The 16,092-nt window shown below is 73.2% G+C and overlaps 2 protein-coding genes across 2 annotated transcripts; one reads left to right on the top strand and one right to left on the bottom strand.

Moving 5' to 3' along the window:
- Positions 1–527: 527 nt before the first annotated feature.
- On the top strand, positions 528–4,048 carry MSS51 (MSS51 mitochondrial translational activator). The gene is made up of 6 exons (XM_067306438.1): positions 528–715; positions 1,163–1,318; positions 1,636–1,760; positions 2,233–2,796; positions 3,490–3,583; positions 3,701–4,048. Exons 1-6 carry the CDS (start codon positions 528–530, stop codon positions 3,918–3,920), a joined length of 1,347 nt encoding a protein of 448 aa, XP_067162539.1. The 3' UTR covers positions 3,921–4,048.
- A 58-nt stretch (positions 4,049–4,106) lies between these two features.
- LOC136993480 (cytoplasmic phosphatidylinositol transfer protein 1-like) lies at positions 4,107–13,924 on the bottom strand. Its single transcript, XM_067306119.1, has 10 exons — positions 13,847–13,924; positions 11,576–11,719; positions 9,181–9,329; positions 8,381–8,469; positions 8,227–8,234; positions 7,205–7,276; positions 6,983–7,078; positions 6,743–6,898; positions 6,605–6,668; positions 4,107–5,077 (listed from the first exon to the last, which is right to left on the bottom strand). The coding sequence occupies exons 2-10, from the start codon at positions 11,621–11,623 to the stop codon at positions 4,812–4,814; spliced, it is 948 nt and encodes a 315-aa protein (XP_067162220.1). The 5' UTR covers positions 11,624–11,719; positions 13,847–13,924; the 3' UTR covers positions 4,107–4,811.
- Between the last annotated feature and the right edge of the window lie 2,168 nt (positions 13,925–16,092).

Raw genomic sequence — 16,092 nt, 5'->3', positions numbered from 1 at the left:
GCGTCCCCCTGCCCCCCGGCAGCAGGATGGCGCTCCGGGGTGCTGGAGCCGGGGGCTCGGAGCCATCCCTGCTTGCCGTGGTGCCGCTCCGGGGGGAGCGCTCGGCCGGAGCCCACGCCAGGCCCGCGTGGGGGTGTCCGGAACGGGGCAGGGGGGCCGGCTGGGTGCGATGAGCGGGGAGATCCAGGGCAGAAGGGGTTACCAAGGCCCCTGCTGCCGCCCAGCCCGCCCTGGCTCCTTTCCGGAGGGTGCCTGGTCCTGGAGCGGAGTGGGTTGGCCCGTTGGCTGGGAGGGGATGACCGGAATAGCTTTGCTATCGGATTCCTGCCGGAGGGGCCGCCGCGCTCCGGGGGGCACCATCTCCTTGGGGCTGACATTTGAGCACAGCCAGTGTCTCGGAGCACATTGCCAGCTCCGGGAGGTGTGTTGAGACCGCACGGAGCTGGTGGCAGTGGTGGCGTCCCGGGGGAGCCCGAGCCAGCCCCAGGCCCTCCCCGGAGCCCCCTGCCTCGCAGCCCCCAGCAGCCATGGCCCACCGTAACACCGGCGCTGCACCCAAAACCGGCCGCTCCAAGAAGTCCGCGAAGAAGCCGGCGGCTCGGGCCGTGGGGCCCGACATGGACTCCCTGGGCTTCCAGGCCATGGACAGCAACGTGCCGGGCCTGTCCCACGTCATCCTCCAGAAGCTCAACATGAAGAGCTACGATGACTACAAGTGAGTGAGCGTTGCTCAGGCAGCTGTCCGTGGCAGTGTCCCCCGCCGGCCGGAGCCACCCATGTGTCCCTCCTGGCTGCAGCACCCCGCATCTGCCCAGGGCTACCTGCCTCTCCTGGCTCAGCCTGCAGGCAGGTCACTTTGATGAGGGTCCTGGTTGCACCCCTCTGCCAGAGCATACCCTGCACATATCCCACCTCTCGTCGGGGCAGGGCAAAGGAGATATAGCTCCTCGGATGTAGCTCCTCATCTCCAAACCAGCCCAGAGCAGGATGTTCTTTGCTAGGACTGAAACCCTGGGCAGCCCTTAGAGAGGACATCAGCCTTGCTGTGATGGCAAGGCGGCGTGGGGCCCCTGCCAGGATGCTGGCAGTGAGACCATGGGTGAAAGCTGTCGCATGGAGGGGTTGGACCCTGCTCATCACCCAATGTCTCCGGACTCCTCAGGTCTGCCATGGATGGGAAAAAGAAGGGCAGTGATTTCGGCATCCGGACTTACTTTGACATGTTCCAGAAGATGGAGGACACCTTCAAGTTTTGCGTCGAGTGCAAGAAACTCCCCGATGCCCTTCCTGACCCCAAAAGTCTCCGGCGATGCAAGAGGTATGGGGGGGGGGGGTCCCACAACACAAGGCTGGACGCGTCCTCTGGCTCCCAGAAGACAAGCTCAGCGTGGTGGACAACCTGCAGCCTGGTGGGGAAGGGAGCGACGGTGTGGTGAAGCTTGGGGTGTTGCACGTGTGCCGTCTAGCCTTGCTGCCTCCCTTGGTCTGCGGGCCACAGCCAGGCTCTTCCCCGACGCAGGGCTCAGCTGCCCAAAACAAGGTGGCCCTGGGGCGATCGCAGGGGAGCCAGGCTGCCCGGGGCAGGGCTCAGTGGGCCGCCTACCCCGAGACTCGGCACGCTGCCTCTCTCCCCAGGTGCCAGAACGTGTACTACTGCGGCGTGGCGTGCCAGCGCGCCAACTGGCCGCTGCACAAGAAGTTCTGCAAGAAGCTGAAGCTGGTGGCCCTGGACCGGCTGGTGGAGTGGCTCGTCTTCACAGGTAGGGCGAGGGACGCTTCCCCGGCCCCGCGGTGGGGCCCCGCTCCCGCAGGTGCTCAGGCTGGACTCGGAGGGGATCGGGGCCCTGCCGGTCCCAACCCGCCCTGGCCGCACGACCTCCTCGACACCCCGGGGAGAAGGTGCCGCCCAGGAGGGAGGGTGCTGCCAGTCCGCCTGCCCCCGGGGCTGCGCTGGCCCCGGCGAGGGGAGGGACGCGGGGTGCCGGGGTGCGCTGCGCCCTGTGTCCCTGCTGCCCCAGCTCCTTGCTGCTCAGAGCCTCTCCTGCCTCCAGCCACCCCGTGCCCAGACAGACGGACAGGCCCAGCACCCCTTCCAGGCCGTTGGCTCACCGAGCCCAGGGCACGGCGGGCGTCCCGCTGCACCCTTGGGTGCCGGCGCAGGTCTGTCTCGGTGGGGACGGGCACCCCTGCCTGCAGGGGCCCTGCTGAAAGCCACCACGCTTCTGCCCCCAGGAGACATCCCCTTCCCCACGGAGACCTGGACTAAGCCTGTCCAGGACGTGAAGGGCTGGGAGGACTGGTTCGCCATGCAGGGGCAGCTGGAAGAGAAGCTGGGCGCCGTCCTGGGCGGGCGCTACATGACCCTGCTCTGGGCCAACGCCGGGAAGCCCAGGCCGGAGGAGGGAGAGCTGCGCGAGTCCGTCAAACGGCTCGTCACGGACTTCCACTCGCGGCCGGTCACCATCGGCTTGGGGCTGCGGCTGTTCGGCATCGAGCCCCTCGCCAAGCCCCTCACCGTGCACGTGGTGGGGGCGTCCCACGTCGAGACCCTCAACACCCGGGCGACGGACTACGACGAGCTGACGCGCATGTTCCCGGGGCACCAGGGCATGGAGGTGGTGATGGTGGGAGTGGATGTGGTCGACGGGCCCATCATGAGGCCGCCGCTGGCGGCGCTGGGGCCCCGGGGAAGGGTCTATCTCAGCAGCTACAAAGGCCTCTATCACGACTTCTGGGAAGGCCACGTGGAGACCCAGCTGGCCGCCCGCCCCGACCTGGTGGTGGGCTTTCACCCGGGTGAGTGCCCGCGCCGCGGCTCGGCCCCGCCGGTGGGGGGGGGGGGGGGGGGTGCGCCGAGCTGAGCCAGCCTGGGTGGTCGGGGACGGGCCTGGGGCTTGCCAGGGCTCCCGGCTCGAGCGCTCTTAAGCCCTGAAACCAAGGCTTTGGAGCCCACCGGAGACCAGCTGGCCTGCGAAGTGCCACCTCGCCTGCAGAGCGGAGGCTTGATGCCGCCGGGCAGCTGGTGGGAGCAGAGCCGGGGTGCCACGGGCTGCCAGCATGGGGCTGCGAGCGGGACGCCGGCGGGTCCCCGCGCTGGGGCACCAGGTCCCGGTTCGGCGGTTAGCCCGGTCCCCAGCACGGGGGGGGGGGTGTGCATCGGCGTCCCGGCGGGCAGCGTGCGCCCTCGCGGGAGCATGTGCCCTGCGAACGCTTCCTGCCAGCGCCTGGCCCCAAGGGCAGCCGAGGGGCAGGCAGCTCCGGGAGCGAGCGCGAGAGCCAGGTCGGCGCAGGCAGGGCACCAAGAAGCCCCTTAGGAGACACCACCGCCGTGCCGGGGGGGGGGGGGGGGGGTCCTGCCGTGCCGGGGGGAGCAGGACGAGGCACTAGCAAAGCAAGCGGTCACTGGGAGATACTGGTTTGCGCGGGGGTAGGATGGCCAGGCTGTGCCGGGCCCCGGGTGCTGGGGCCCACCGTGCCGTCCCCCGGCAGGTTTCCACGCCTGCCCCGACCTCCTGGAGGGCTGGCTGCCCACGCTGCTGCTGCTGCGCGACTACCGCCTGCCCACCCTCTTCACCGTCTACAAGTAAGCGCCGACTCCCCTTCCGCTGCCGCCGCCGCCGCGCAGCCCGTCCCCGCGCGGGGCGGCCCGCGGCGCAGCCGACCCGTGACGGCACCCGCCGCGCCTCCCCTCTCCCGGCAGCGAGCAGGAGCTGAAGGCCTCGCTGCAGATCCTGGCGGAGCTGGAGACGCGCGTCACGGGCTGCGCCGCCAACCCCTTCGCCTCGCTGCGCCCCGAGCAGGTCTACTCCAGCCCCAACAAGGCGCCCGCCTACTGCAGCTCCCACTACATCGCCTTCCTGGGGCCGGCGGCCGCCGAGGCGCCCCGCGTCGGGGAGCTGGAGGGGGACGGAGGCGACTAGCGGCTCCCGCGCCTCGAGGCGACCCGGCTTGCACCGGAGCCGGCGCTGAGCCCGACGCGATGCGACCAGCGCGGTGCTCCCGGTCCTGCCCCCCCAACCCCCGGCCCCATCTCCAGCAGCCACCCAGCCACCCCTCCGTCGTCCCCCGCCCTCCTCCCCCGCCGAGCCGAATAAACCGCCGCCAGCCACCGCCTCTTTAGCTTTATTTCGGAAAAGGCCTTTGCTTTCCCAAAGGGAACGGAGGTCTGAGCCGCCCCAGCGCCCCTCCTGCTGACACGGCCTCCGACGGCACGGCCGAGGGGGACCCCCAACGCCCCCTGCAAGGACCCCCGACGCCCCCCGCAAGGAGCCCGGCGCCAGGCTGGCACGCACGCGCCCACCGTGCCGTGCCATGCCGCCGCCGCCGTACCCGCCTCGCAGGGTGCGGGTTGAGCCTCGCTCTCTGAGCGCCCCCAGCCCGCAGCTCCTGGCCCGGCACTGCCGCGGGAGCCCGGCGAGCCCCGGCTGCGCAGGCGAAGGACGGCACGGCCGTGCGGCTCTCCAGCCGAGCGCCGGCTGCGCGAGGTCCCCGGCGAGCCAGGCGCGCTGCAACCGCCTCTGCTCAGCCAGGCGCGGGCAAGCCGGGGCATCACGGGCGGCCGGGACGAAGGAGCAGGATGAGACCCCGGCGGCTGGTGCGCGGCCTCGCTGCATGGCTTTTCTCGGACAGCCGGGAGCAGCCCCGGTGGTCGGGGGGCCGGAGGGGGCCAGGCCGCCCACCCCGCTGCCGGCAGCCTCCCGAGGCCGCCCGGAGTCCTGGCCCGGCCCGATGCTGGGTCCCGTTGCGGCCGCGGCCCGACGCGACGGGCGTCCGCCGCAGGGGCCGGCGAGCGGCCGAGGCCGGGGCGGGCGTCACTCGGCGTTGGCGCGCTCCCGCAGCGCGGGCAGCGTCAGGGTCTCCGGCGCCGACTTCTTGCGGGGCCGGGTCTTGGGGGCGGCGAGGAAGTCGGGCGCGTCGTCGGTGAGCGGGGTGGAGGGGGCGCTGGCGGGGGCCGAGCGCGGCGCCGCTGGCTGCCCCACCTCGCTCACCGAGATGGCGGGCGCCACCAGGCCGATGAGCTCGTTGGTGGCCTCCTGCGTCTCCCGCTCGTAGCGCCGCACCTCCTCCATGGTCATGCCTGCCGGGGCGCACGCGGCATTGGCGGCCGCCCGGGCTGGGGGCAGCTGCCGGCCCCCTGGCCCCGGCCCTGCTGCGCCGCTGCCGGCCCTTTGCACGGGAGCTGCTCGGCGGCGAGGCCGGCGGGGGCACCCACGCCGGGTGGCAGTGGGACCTGCCAGCCCCGCAAAGAGCGGGCAGCTCCGCCTGTGCCCCCGCCACCGCCACGGCACCCGGCTCCCTGCGGCCCTTCCTCCAGTGGCCACACTCTGGCTGGCGAGCAGTGGGAAAGGGACAGACGGCACAAGTGGCAGGGACACGCGAGCCGTGCACGGGCAGGGAGCCATGCACAGGGATGGAGCCGTGCACAGGGATGGAGCCGTGCATGGGCAGGGAGTTGTGCACGGGGTGGGAGCCCCGCACAGGGAGTGAACTGTGCATGGGGACGGATCCATGCACAGGGACAGAGCCATGCATGGGGTGGGATCTGTGCGTGGGGATGGATCCATGCGTGGGGAGGGATCTGTGCACGGGGAAGTGCAAGGCTGCTCGCTGCACGGGGCTGCGTGCGGGGCTCTGTGTGCACCGGTGAGCAGCGGGGGCTGGCGGCGGGTGCACGTGCGCGAGCCCCGTGCGCGCGAGCCCCGTGCGCGCGAGCCCCGTGCGCGCGGGCAGCGATTCGCTGTGTGACCCGGCGCCGAGCTGCCGCCCTCCCTTGGTGCCCCGGCGTGGGGAGCGGGGTGCTGGACGCCCCAGCAGCGCCTCCGTGGCGGGGGGCCTCCGCTGCCGGCAAGCCCGGGCGGGCTCTGCGTGCCGAGCGGGAAAGCCGAGGGCACGTACATACACGGGGAGTCCGGGCCGGGCGGGAGCTAGGGGTCCTGGCTCCCAAATTTTTGGTTTGTGGCCACTTGCATCTGAGTCTCGAAGGCCCGAACCTCTTCCAGGGACATGTCTGGAAGGCAGAGACCGTTCGCGCGGGGCCGGCGCTTTGCCCTGCCGCGGCGCGGGGCCCGGCCGCTCCACGGCTCCTGGCTGCCGGCCCTGCCAGGCAGGGGAGCGCGGTGCGGGGTCGAGCCGTTAGTAGGGTTATTCGGGAGACGGCGTGCCGAAACCCGGCGCGGGGAGCCCGAAGGGGCAGGACGCGCCGGCGCTTTCGGCTCCACCTCGCTCTGGCCCCCGTGCGCCGGCCAGACCTCGCGGCGTGAACAAGCCCCGTGGAGCCGGCTCCTCCCGGAGTGCCGAGCGCTCAGCACGGAGAAGCGGGGCGGCCGCCGGCGCCAGGCGGGAGCGCGAGCGGGCTGGCAAGCAGGGGACGGGCAGGGCGAGCCGGAGGAAGAGCCGGGGGTGCGAGCGGGGTTAAAGCTGCGTTAAACCCGTCCCACCCGCGCGTCCCCGCCGGGGGTCCTCGCCCCCGCCGGCCCCAGCCCGGCACATGGGCTCCGGACGCCACGGAGACCCTTCCGCCGGCATCGCGGTGGGGTCGGGCGCCCAGGACCAGCCGGTGTCACCCGCGGAGGGACAGCAGGGAGCGGGGCCGCCCTGGACTCACCGCACCACTCGTCCACCCAGGCGAAGGCCTGCCGGTGTCCTATCAACAGGATGTCCCGGATGACCTGCGGAGCACGGCGCGGTCGGAGCGGGCCGGGGCGAGCCCCCGCGGCGCCGGCCCCCCGCGGCCGCCCCGCACCTTGTGCACGAACTGCTCCACGCGGGTCTGCAGCCCCCACACCTCGAACTTGACCGTCACCAGCTTGTAGGAGCACATGATGGGCTTGGTGTGCTGGCGCCAGCCTTCCCGCAGCGGCCCCCGGCCCGTCTTCGCCGAGCTGAAGTAGCGCGGGTCCTGGCGCGGGCGAGAGGCGCCGTGAGGGCGGCGCGGGCAGGGCGCGGGGCGCCGCCGGCCCAGCGCCCCCCCGGCCCGCTTCACCTCCGGGCTGCGGTAGTAGCGCTCGGGGATCTCATCGAAGGCGATGTCCAGGAAGGAGACCTCGTGGTCCCCCAGGATTTTGTCGCTGCGGAAGATCTGCGGAGGGCAGGGGAGGTGAGGACGCGGCGCCGCGCCAGCGCCGGCAGCTCTGCGGATGAGCTCGCCGGGTCTCGGCTGCCCCGGAGCGGGGCCGGCATGGGGGACAGGGCTGGGGTGACTCACGTTCTCGCTGTCCCCGCAGTTGTCCTCGTACTTGGTCTCAATGTAGATGGAGAACTTGGGCAGGAAGGAGCACTGCGGGGAGAGAGCCGCTGTGGGCCGGGGCGGCGGGCTGGGATGACGGGGAATAGGATGGGAGGGACACCCGGGATGAGGGCATGGGGACCAGGTTAGGGATGCCCAGGATAGGGTCTGGGGACCAGGGGTGGGTCACCCGGGATGGGGGCCCAGGGACCAGGCCAGGGGGTGTCCGGGATGGGGCCATGGGGACCAGGATGAGGTGACACCTAGGATGAGGGCACAGGGATCAGGATGGGGTGATACCTGGGATGCGGGCATGGGGACTGGGATGGGGAGATGCCCAGGACAGGAGCCCAGCGACTGGGATGGGGGGACACCTGGGATGGGGGCCTGGGGACTGGGATGGGGGGGACACCCAGGATGGGGTCCCAGGGACCAGGATGGGGGGATACCTGGGATGGGGGCCTGGGGACTGGGATGGGGGGACACCCAGGATGGGGTTCCAGGGACCAGGATGGGGGGATACCCAGGATGGAGGCATGGGGACTGGGCCAGGCAGGACACTTGGGATCGGGGCACGGGGACCAGGCCAGGGGGTGTCCAGGATGGGGCCATGGGAACTGGGATGAGGTGTCACCTGGGATGGGGGCACAGGGACCAGGATGGGGGGATACCCGGGATGGGGGCACGGGGACTGGGCCAGGCAGGACACTTGGGATGGGGTCCCAGGGACTGGGATGGGGGGACACCTGGGATGGGGGCGCAGGAACCGCGCTGGGGGGACACCTGGGATGGGGGCCCGGGGACCGCGCTGGGGGGACACTCGGGCTGGGGGCCGCAGGGACATCAAGGCCCCATGCTGCGCCGCCACGCTGGGAGCCCCCGGAGGGGCTCGGCTCACCAGCGCCCCGGGCAGGGCCAGGGCCACGCGTGCCGGGGCGACCCGCCGAGGGAGGCGGCGGCGGGGCGCGGGGCGGCCCCCCGGGCGCCGGCGCCCTCCTTACCGTGTACTCTGCGGGGCGGCGGGGCAGGCACGGCCGGCGGGCGGGAGAGAGGCACAGAGGTGAGGGGGCGCGGGGCCGCGGCGGGGTGGCACGGCGCTGCCCGTGGGGCCGTCCCCGTCCCCGTCCCCGTCCCCGCGCCCGCCGCGCCTCTCACCGGTGATGGTGTAGGGGTAGTAGTTCCAGGCCTTCTCCGTGATGTAGAAGATGCGGGGGGTCACTGCCCGGGCCCAGCCGGGCAGCTTGCTGCGGGGGCATTGCGGGGGGGGGGGTCTGGTTGGGGCTGGGCGCCCAGGGACGTCCCCAGCACGGCCCCGCTGAGCGCGGCCCCCGCCGCACGGCCCCAGCGCCGGGGCCCCCATCCCCTCCCCAGCACCCCCACCCCAACCCCAGCACCCCCACTTCCTCCCCAGGGATGCCCCAGTGCCCCAACCCCAGCATGCACACCTCCTCCCCAAGGACCTCCCCAGCACCCCAACCCCAGCACCCCCACCTCCTCCTCAGAGACCCCCCCAGCACCCCCACCCCAACCCCAGCACCCCCAGCTCCTCCCCAAGGCCCTCCAGGCCCCCCCAGCACCAAGACCCCACACCGCCGCCACGTGCCCGGAGCAGCCTGCCCCGGGGCGCCCCTGCCCAGCACCCCAAGCCCGGCCCCCCCGACCCCGATGCACCGCGACGAGGGCAGGATCAGGCCCCGGGGGGCAGGTTGGGAGGGGGGGGAGGTGGGTGGCCGCTGTGCCGCGCTCGCTGCCACCTCGCGCCCGGCGAGGCCCGGCAGCGGGTTTTGCTTAATTTGCAGGCGTTATAAATAACATGCCCGCGGGGAGAATCGTGAGCGCCGCGGCTAAAAATAGCGCGGCTCCCGCCCGCGCCGCCCCGGCGGGTGAGCGAGCGAGCGAGCGAGCGAGCGGCACGGCCGGCGGCGGCGGCGGCGGCGGCGGCGGGGGGCTCCCACCTGGAGAGGTGCACCCGCTTCTCGGTGAACTGCCCGGGGCCGTGCACGGGGTCCTCGTGGGGCTCGTTCTTCACCACCTCCACGCCCTCGCCCTTCTCGCTCTCCTGGTGGCTGTGCTTGCTGATGGTGTACAGCTGCCCCACGCGGTACTGCAACGAGTGCGCGCGGCCTCAGCCGGGCCGCGCTCTCAGCTCCCCGCCCGGCAGGACGGCGAACCCCCCCCGCCGCCGCCGCCACGCCGTTCCCAGCATCATGACTTCGGGGTGGCCCCGGCGGGCCGTACCAGCCCGATTTCTTCCCTGGGATAAACACCCGGAGCTCCGTGACCGGGCTGCCGTGACAGTGCACCCTTTGCCCCGAGGCGCGGCGCAGCCCCCGGCTCGGCGGGTTTCTTGCCCGCTCGCGCCAGCCTGGAGCCCGGCCAGGGAGCCCCCTCTGCCAGTGCTCGCCCCGGCCGGCAGCCTGCCCGGGAGCCCCCCGGTCGGAGCAACCGGGACCCCGGAGCAACAGGGATGTTGGAGCAACAAGGACCTGGGAGCAGCGGGGATGTTGGAGCAACAGGGACCTGGGAGCAAAGGGGATGTTGGAGCAACGGGGACCTCGGAGCAATGGGGACCTGGGAGCAACGGGGATGTTGGAGCAACGGGGACCTCAGACCAATGGGGACCTCGGAGCCATGGCTCCCCTCCGCCGGGCAAATGGGAGGGAGGCAATGGCTGATGCTCCGGCAACCCCCCGTTTCCAACGGCACCATTCTCCCTCCCCAGCTCCAGCCATGCAGCGAGGCTGGCATACGGCTCTGCACGGCGCTGCACGTGCCAGCCCGACCAGCAGGAGAGGGGAAACTGAGGCACGGAGCAGCAAGGGGCTGCACCCTGAGCCATGCCGCAGGCCGGCCCCCCCGTTTCGGCCTGCCTCCAGCCGGGCGGGAGCTGGGGGCCCCGACAGTGCCCAAGGGAGCCCCGTCCCCTGCCCTACCTGCTCCTCGCTGTCGTTACGCGTCTCGCAGACGCAGCTCGGCGGCTTTGCAGCACACCGAGCCCCTTCCCGAGCAGGCTGCAGAGAGCTGCCTTTTCGCTCAGTAAATAATGTGGGAGCCAGGGGAAAGGAAAAAAAATTATATATATATATATATATATATATACACACACATATATATATATTTGATGACGCGGCTGCATAAGAATTGCTTTATTGCTCCTCTGAAGATCCTATTCATCGCTCTAATTGCCAGCGCGATCTTATCGCCACTCCGCCTAATTGCAAGCGCTCCCCAGGTGCTAAGGCGAAGGCGCCCGCAGGGCCGGCCCTGCCGCCGGGAGAACCCCCCGCTCGCCCGGAACGGCCCCTTCGCCGCCCGGCGCGCACCAGCGACCTTTGGCCAGGGACGCCGCCGGCCGCCGGCGATGACCGCTGTTTGCCGCGGGGACGTGGGCCCCCGCGCCGCGGCAGCGAGCTGGTGGCCCCGGGCGCAGAGCCGGCCGGCGCAGGCGGCTCGAGCATCCCTCGGGCCGGGTTTCCGCGAAGCCCGGCGCCGCGGGGGAAGTTTCCATGACGCAGGCTGCCTGGGTAACGAAGGCCTTTGGCGGGAGGCAGGAAGGCGGCCGCCGGCCGCTTCCCGTGCGAAGCTGACGCCGGCGGGCCCCGGCGCCGTGAGCCGAGCTGAGCCGCCCGCCGGCCCCTTTCCGGCCCCCGGGCGCCGCACCGCTCGCCCTCGCCTCCTCCCCGCCCGGACCGCGCTCAGCGCCGGGGCAGCCCGCGCCGGCCCTTCGCCACGGGCACCACGGCGCGTCCCCGCGGTGCTGCCGAGCTGGGCGCCCCGGCGCCTGCACCCTCCAACACCCCCAACCCCACAGCCGCCCGGAGGAGGCACCCTGCGCCCGCGGGCGCTGCAGCACGGCACGGCACGGCACGGGCAGTGCCTGCAGGCTGCCGGGAGCTGCCGTGGCGCGGGGAGGTGCCGGAGCAGGGACCGAGCCTGGGCATGGCTCCGCCGGAGCTCCGCACCAGCCACGCGGCACCTTGCTCCCGGCGCCCTCTGCCCGGCTGGGCACGGCAGGGCTGGCAGCCGAGCGGGGCCCCGGCTCCCACCGTGTGCTGCAGGCAGGAGGGAGGCAGAGGGGGCCGGGGCGCCCCCAGCCCGCTCCGGGCAGCTGCCCTCCAGGAGCACCCGATGCTCCGGCCTGCGCCCCAGCACCCCCGCGGGCACGGGTCCCCCCAGCTGCTGCACCCCGCGGGTCCCTGCCCGGGCGGCCAGCCGGTCCCCGCAGCCCCGTGCCCGGGGGCTCGGAGCAGGCACCGAGCCTCAGCCCCCGACTCCGCCACCCACTTTCCTGCCTGCTGCACCTCGGCCGTCGCCGGCCCCCGCGCCTCTCCCTGCCCGCGGCCCCCTCACCTCCTCGGTGGTGAGCGGCATGCAGATGCGGTACTCCTTGACGAGCATGGTGGTGGGCCGGCGGGCAGGCGGCGGCGCCGGGCTCAGGCGGAGGCGGCGGCGAGGCCGGAGCAGCGAGGCGGCCGCGCGGGGCCACAGCTCATCCTGCAGAGACAGGGCGGCCGGGGTGCCAGGGGAGGCGGTGAGCGCGGGGCGCCCGCCCGCCCGCCCGCCCGGGCAGCCTCCCACGCTCGCATCCCCACGCCCCGCTCCGGGCGGCCGCCCCGCTCCGGGCGCTGCTCCGCCAGTGACTTCATAAGCCGTTGCCACGGCACTGGTGTGAGGTCACCAAAGCGGAGGAAGAACCCGGCGTGCACCACCCGCGGGAGCCGGAGCAGCCAGGCCCCGGCGGGACCACGCCGGCACCCCGAGCCGCAGGGCCAGGGGCACCCCCACGTGTTAACCCCTTCCCTGCCGTGCAAACGCCCCGCAAGCAAACCTGTCCTGCAGCAAGCACCCCCCGCCCAAAACCGGGGTCCTCCCTCCGGGGAGCCACAGCAGCATCCCGCCACCCAAAACCGGGGTCCTCCCTTCCTCCTGCATCCGACCACAATGGAAAGCACAGGCAGAGGCCGGAGGGGGCCAGTTGTTTGGAGAGGGAGCACCGTGGGTGCCTGCCTGATGCCACGGGCTCCCTGGGCTCCCACGCTCCCTCCCGGTGTCTTGCCTGCCCCAGCCCCGGGCCCAGAGCTGGAGCACAGCCCGGAGCCACCCCCCAGCTGCCATCACTGCCTGGCTCCCCCCGTTTGCCCTCCAAGCCATGCAGCTTGCAGGCAGGTGTGCTGAGCTGGGTGCTGCGGGCGGCCCGCGGTCCCCGGCGCAGAGGGAGGCTGGCGAGGGACGGGGAGCAGCCCAGCGGGTTCCCGGTCGAGGCCGCGACCCAAGCGCCGGGGCGGTCCCCCGCACAAGGGGACACGGCCAGGAGCCGGGGGCCCGAGCAGAGGTCGCCCAGGCACCCGGCGAACTGCCTCGAGCGGGGGGGGTCAGTCCCGGCCGCTCCGGAGGAGGCAGATGGGGGCTTGCAAGGGGTCCCGTGTGGCCAGGACGGCTGTCCAGGGGCAGCCTGCACAGCTGGGGGATGCCAGGGTCCCCCTGCCGCCCCGGGACTGCGGGCAGAGACGGCTCGGGCCGCGGCACGGTCAAGGCGAGCGAAGGAGCAGGGAGGAGATGCTCCCCCTGCCGACCCTGGACAGCCGGGGGACACCAGGGCGAGGGACACCCCAGCCCGCCCCACAGCCAGGCCCGGTGCCCCCGCCGTGCTCTCCCCCCATCCCGGCACGCAGGGGCACCCACTGCAGCCAACGGTCCTCCTCCAGCCGCCGGCCCGTGCCGCGGCCGCCGGGCTCGCCTCCCTCGCACACGCCACCGCGCCGCTCCGGCCCCGGCAGCAGCAGCGCACGCTGCCCGCGGCCAGGCCCCCCGGCAGCCTGGCAGCCCGGGCAGAGGCGGCAGGCCGGGGCAGCGCGAGGCCGTTCGAATGGCACCCGGGCACCGCGGCAGCGCCCGCTCGGTGGCACGTTTCACTTCGCCTTGCGCCGCCTCATTAACAGCAGCGTTTTAAGGAGGTGCTGGGGGGCCAGGCAAGGTGGCGGCGGCGGCGAAGCGGGCAGAGACCAGGTGGATGGTGACCCTGGCGGGGGGCACGGAGCGCACCTCGAGCTGCCGGGTGCACAGGTGCCTTGTGACCTGCCCCGACCCGCAGGGTGCTCGGGGCACCCTGGGGTGCTTGCGTGGGTCTGGGGGTGCAGGCTGCTCCGGGAGGGGGGCATCGGGCGGATCTGGGGAGGTTGTGTCAGTCGGGGGGGCTCCGGTTGGGCTCGGGGGGGTTGGCCGGCTCCGGGGGCTCGGGCCGCCCCCGGGGGGGCTTGGGCCGGCCGCGCTGCCGGTGCGGGAGGCAGGGGCGAGCCGGGCCCGGCGCCCCCCCCCCCCGGAGCCGCGGGCACGTTTCCCCTCGGCCGAGGGCAGCCGCTCTGCACCGGGGCTGCGCCGCCCGCCAGCCGTCCCGTCCCGTCCCGCTGCCCCCCCCGAGGGCACCCCCGACGGCGCGCCCCGGCGCCCGCCGCCCTGCGCGCTCCGCGGCATCCCCCGGCGGCCCCGGGGCACCGCGGCTCTCGACGCACCGCCGGCGGCGGGCGCCCATCCCCGCGGCCGCGAGCGGGCGGGCAGCGGGGGCTCCGCCGGCCCCGCCGCGCCCCGGCCCGGCCCGGCCCCGCCGCGCCCGCGCTCACTCACCGGGGCCGCGGCGGTGCCCGCTCGCCGCCGTCCCCGGCCGCCCCGGGCCGTGCGCAGGAGCGCGCCGCCTCCCGGGCCCGCCGCCGCCGCCGCCGCCGCCGCTGCCGCTGCACACCGACCCCTAGGGGGAGGAATCCGCCGCGCACCGGCGCCCGCGTCCGCACCGACACCGGCATCCACGTCCGTACCCGCGCCCGCGCCCGCGCCCGCACCGGCACCCGCACCGGCGCGGCACCGGGGCTCCCGCAGCCATCTCGGCTGCTCCCGGGGACGCGGCCCCCTCCGCGCACCCCGGGCTGGGACACCCCCGAGGTGCCCCCGCGCCTCCCCCAACGGCGCGGCCGGAGCCCGCCTCGCCCTCTCGCCTGTCCCCAGCGGGGCCGGGCGGCACCACCCGGCGCCCCTTCCCGCGCGTCCCCACGCACCCACCTCCTGCGCCGCGCTGCACCGCACCGCGCCCACCGGCACCCCGGCCTCGATGCGCCCCGCGCGCCGTCCGGAGCCGCGCGCGTTACGGGCGCAGAGCGCCACAACTCATAACTGGCGACAGCCGCCGAGCTTTACCGTGCCGCTTTCCTCTCTGAATTTCAATCAACTCGCTCACTAAAAATAGCTCCGTGCTGGAGCTGGGCAGGGCTGCGCTTGGTGCGTGCGGTTTTTCTTTTATTTGCTAAAAAAATTCTGCCTCGGGAGGCTCAGAACGGTTCCCACATTCAAGCCAAGCGCAGGGGCAAGCGTTACAGCTGAGGAGGCTGAAGGCGCACCGTTTTGTGCCAGCGTCTCCGAAAACCTTCCCACGCGGCACCCTGGCCAATCCCGCTTACGGTCAGCAGCACTCGTGTTTGCAGAGGGTTAGTAAAGAGCAGCCCAAAACACGACTTCTCAGTTGCAGCGGCCCGGGCAGCGCGGGGGGATGCGCCCCTCGCCCCAGCGCTCCCCGTTTGCAAACAACCGCTTCTTCACCTTCCCTGGCAGGGGGGGATTTCCGGGGAATTTCTGCCCAAACCCACGTATTTGGCAGCAGAAGCGATTTGCATTTAGGGCGGAAAATTTGGCTCCCCGCGCGCTGTGTTTGCTTAGGCGCGGGAGGCCCTGCCCTGGCGCTTTCTCCTGGCTAAGCTGGGCAGGGCCCGAGGGCGCTCGGCACCCCCAGCCAGCCCCAACCCGCCCCGGGGGCCGTGCCAGCAGCCTCCGCAGCGCTCGTGCTTGCAAACGGCGGCCGAAACGTGAGCCCCGTGGCCAAAGACCGAGGCTGGGTCCGGGGCACGCGGTGACCTTCCGCTGGGCCGAGGCGCAGGCGCGGCTGGGTGGCTGCCAGGGAGCGGGGGCGAGCGGCCTGCTCCGGGCTGACAAATCCCCCCAGCCAGCGGCCCCGGCACCCCCCAGCACGGCTCGTTCCCAGCCGCGGTAGCAGTTTCAGTGGCCGGGGACGCCTGCCTGGCACCCGACCCGACCCGTGGCCCCGAGCGCGGGGCCGGCGCGCAGCCCCGGGGCGGTGGCCCGCGGCGCCCCAGGCCGGGCCGGAGGTTTCTCCGGCGAGCTGTTTTCCTCCGTCCTCGGCAGCCGGTCTGCGCCATCTCGTGGCGGCGGGGACCTCGCCGCGCGGTCCCCAGAGAGCCCCGGGGACCCCGGCGTGGGCCGAGGGGGGGCACCGGGCGTAGGCGAGCCCCGGGGCACCCCCGCCGCGAAGCGGGCGCTCCGCTTGCTCGCCGGAGGTGCGGGAGGCTTAAATTTAGCCCTTGTCTTCCCAGGAAAGCGACGGTGACGAGCGGATAAGATGGATATCAGCTTTCCTTGAGGCGAACGCATGTGACTAAAAATAGCAGCAAGGACATGGGAAGCAGGAGCTGCCGGAGCAGGAACGGGCCGGGAAGGCAGGGGCTCCGTGCTGCAGCCGCTCGCCCCGTGCCCTGCTGCCGCCTGCGGCGCGGCCCCTCCCGGCCCTCGGCTCGCCGCGCGGAGCCTCCCCCTCGGCAAACACACCTGCACGCTCCCGGCCGCGGGCAGGCGGCACCTGCCGAGCGGATCAGGGCTCCCGGGGAGGCGGAGGAGGCGTCGCCAGGTGACGGAGGTGAGCTGAGCATTGCCAGGTCTCAGCTGGCACGCAGGGACTTGGATGGGGAGTCTCCAGGCGCCGGGGCCCATGGTGCCTCCAGCGCCTGTCCCTTTGCATGGGACCTCCCTCGGGTCACCCGGGGGGACCCAGGAGCAGAGACCGGGCTGGGGCAGCTCACGCCCAGCCCTGC

The sequence above is a fragment of the Apteryx mantelli genome, chromosome 16 (genome assembly GCF_036417845.1).
Source record: "Apteryx mantelli isolate bAptMan1 chromosome 16, bAptMan1.hap1, whole genome shotgun sequence".
Classification (NCBI taxonomy): Eukaryota; Metazoa; Chordata; class Aves; order Apterygiformes; family Apterygidae; genus Apteryx; species Apteryx mantelli.
This window is presented reverse-complemented; position numbering and strand designations above follow the sequence as displayed.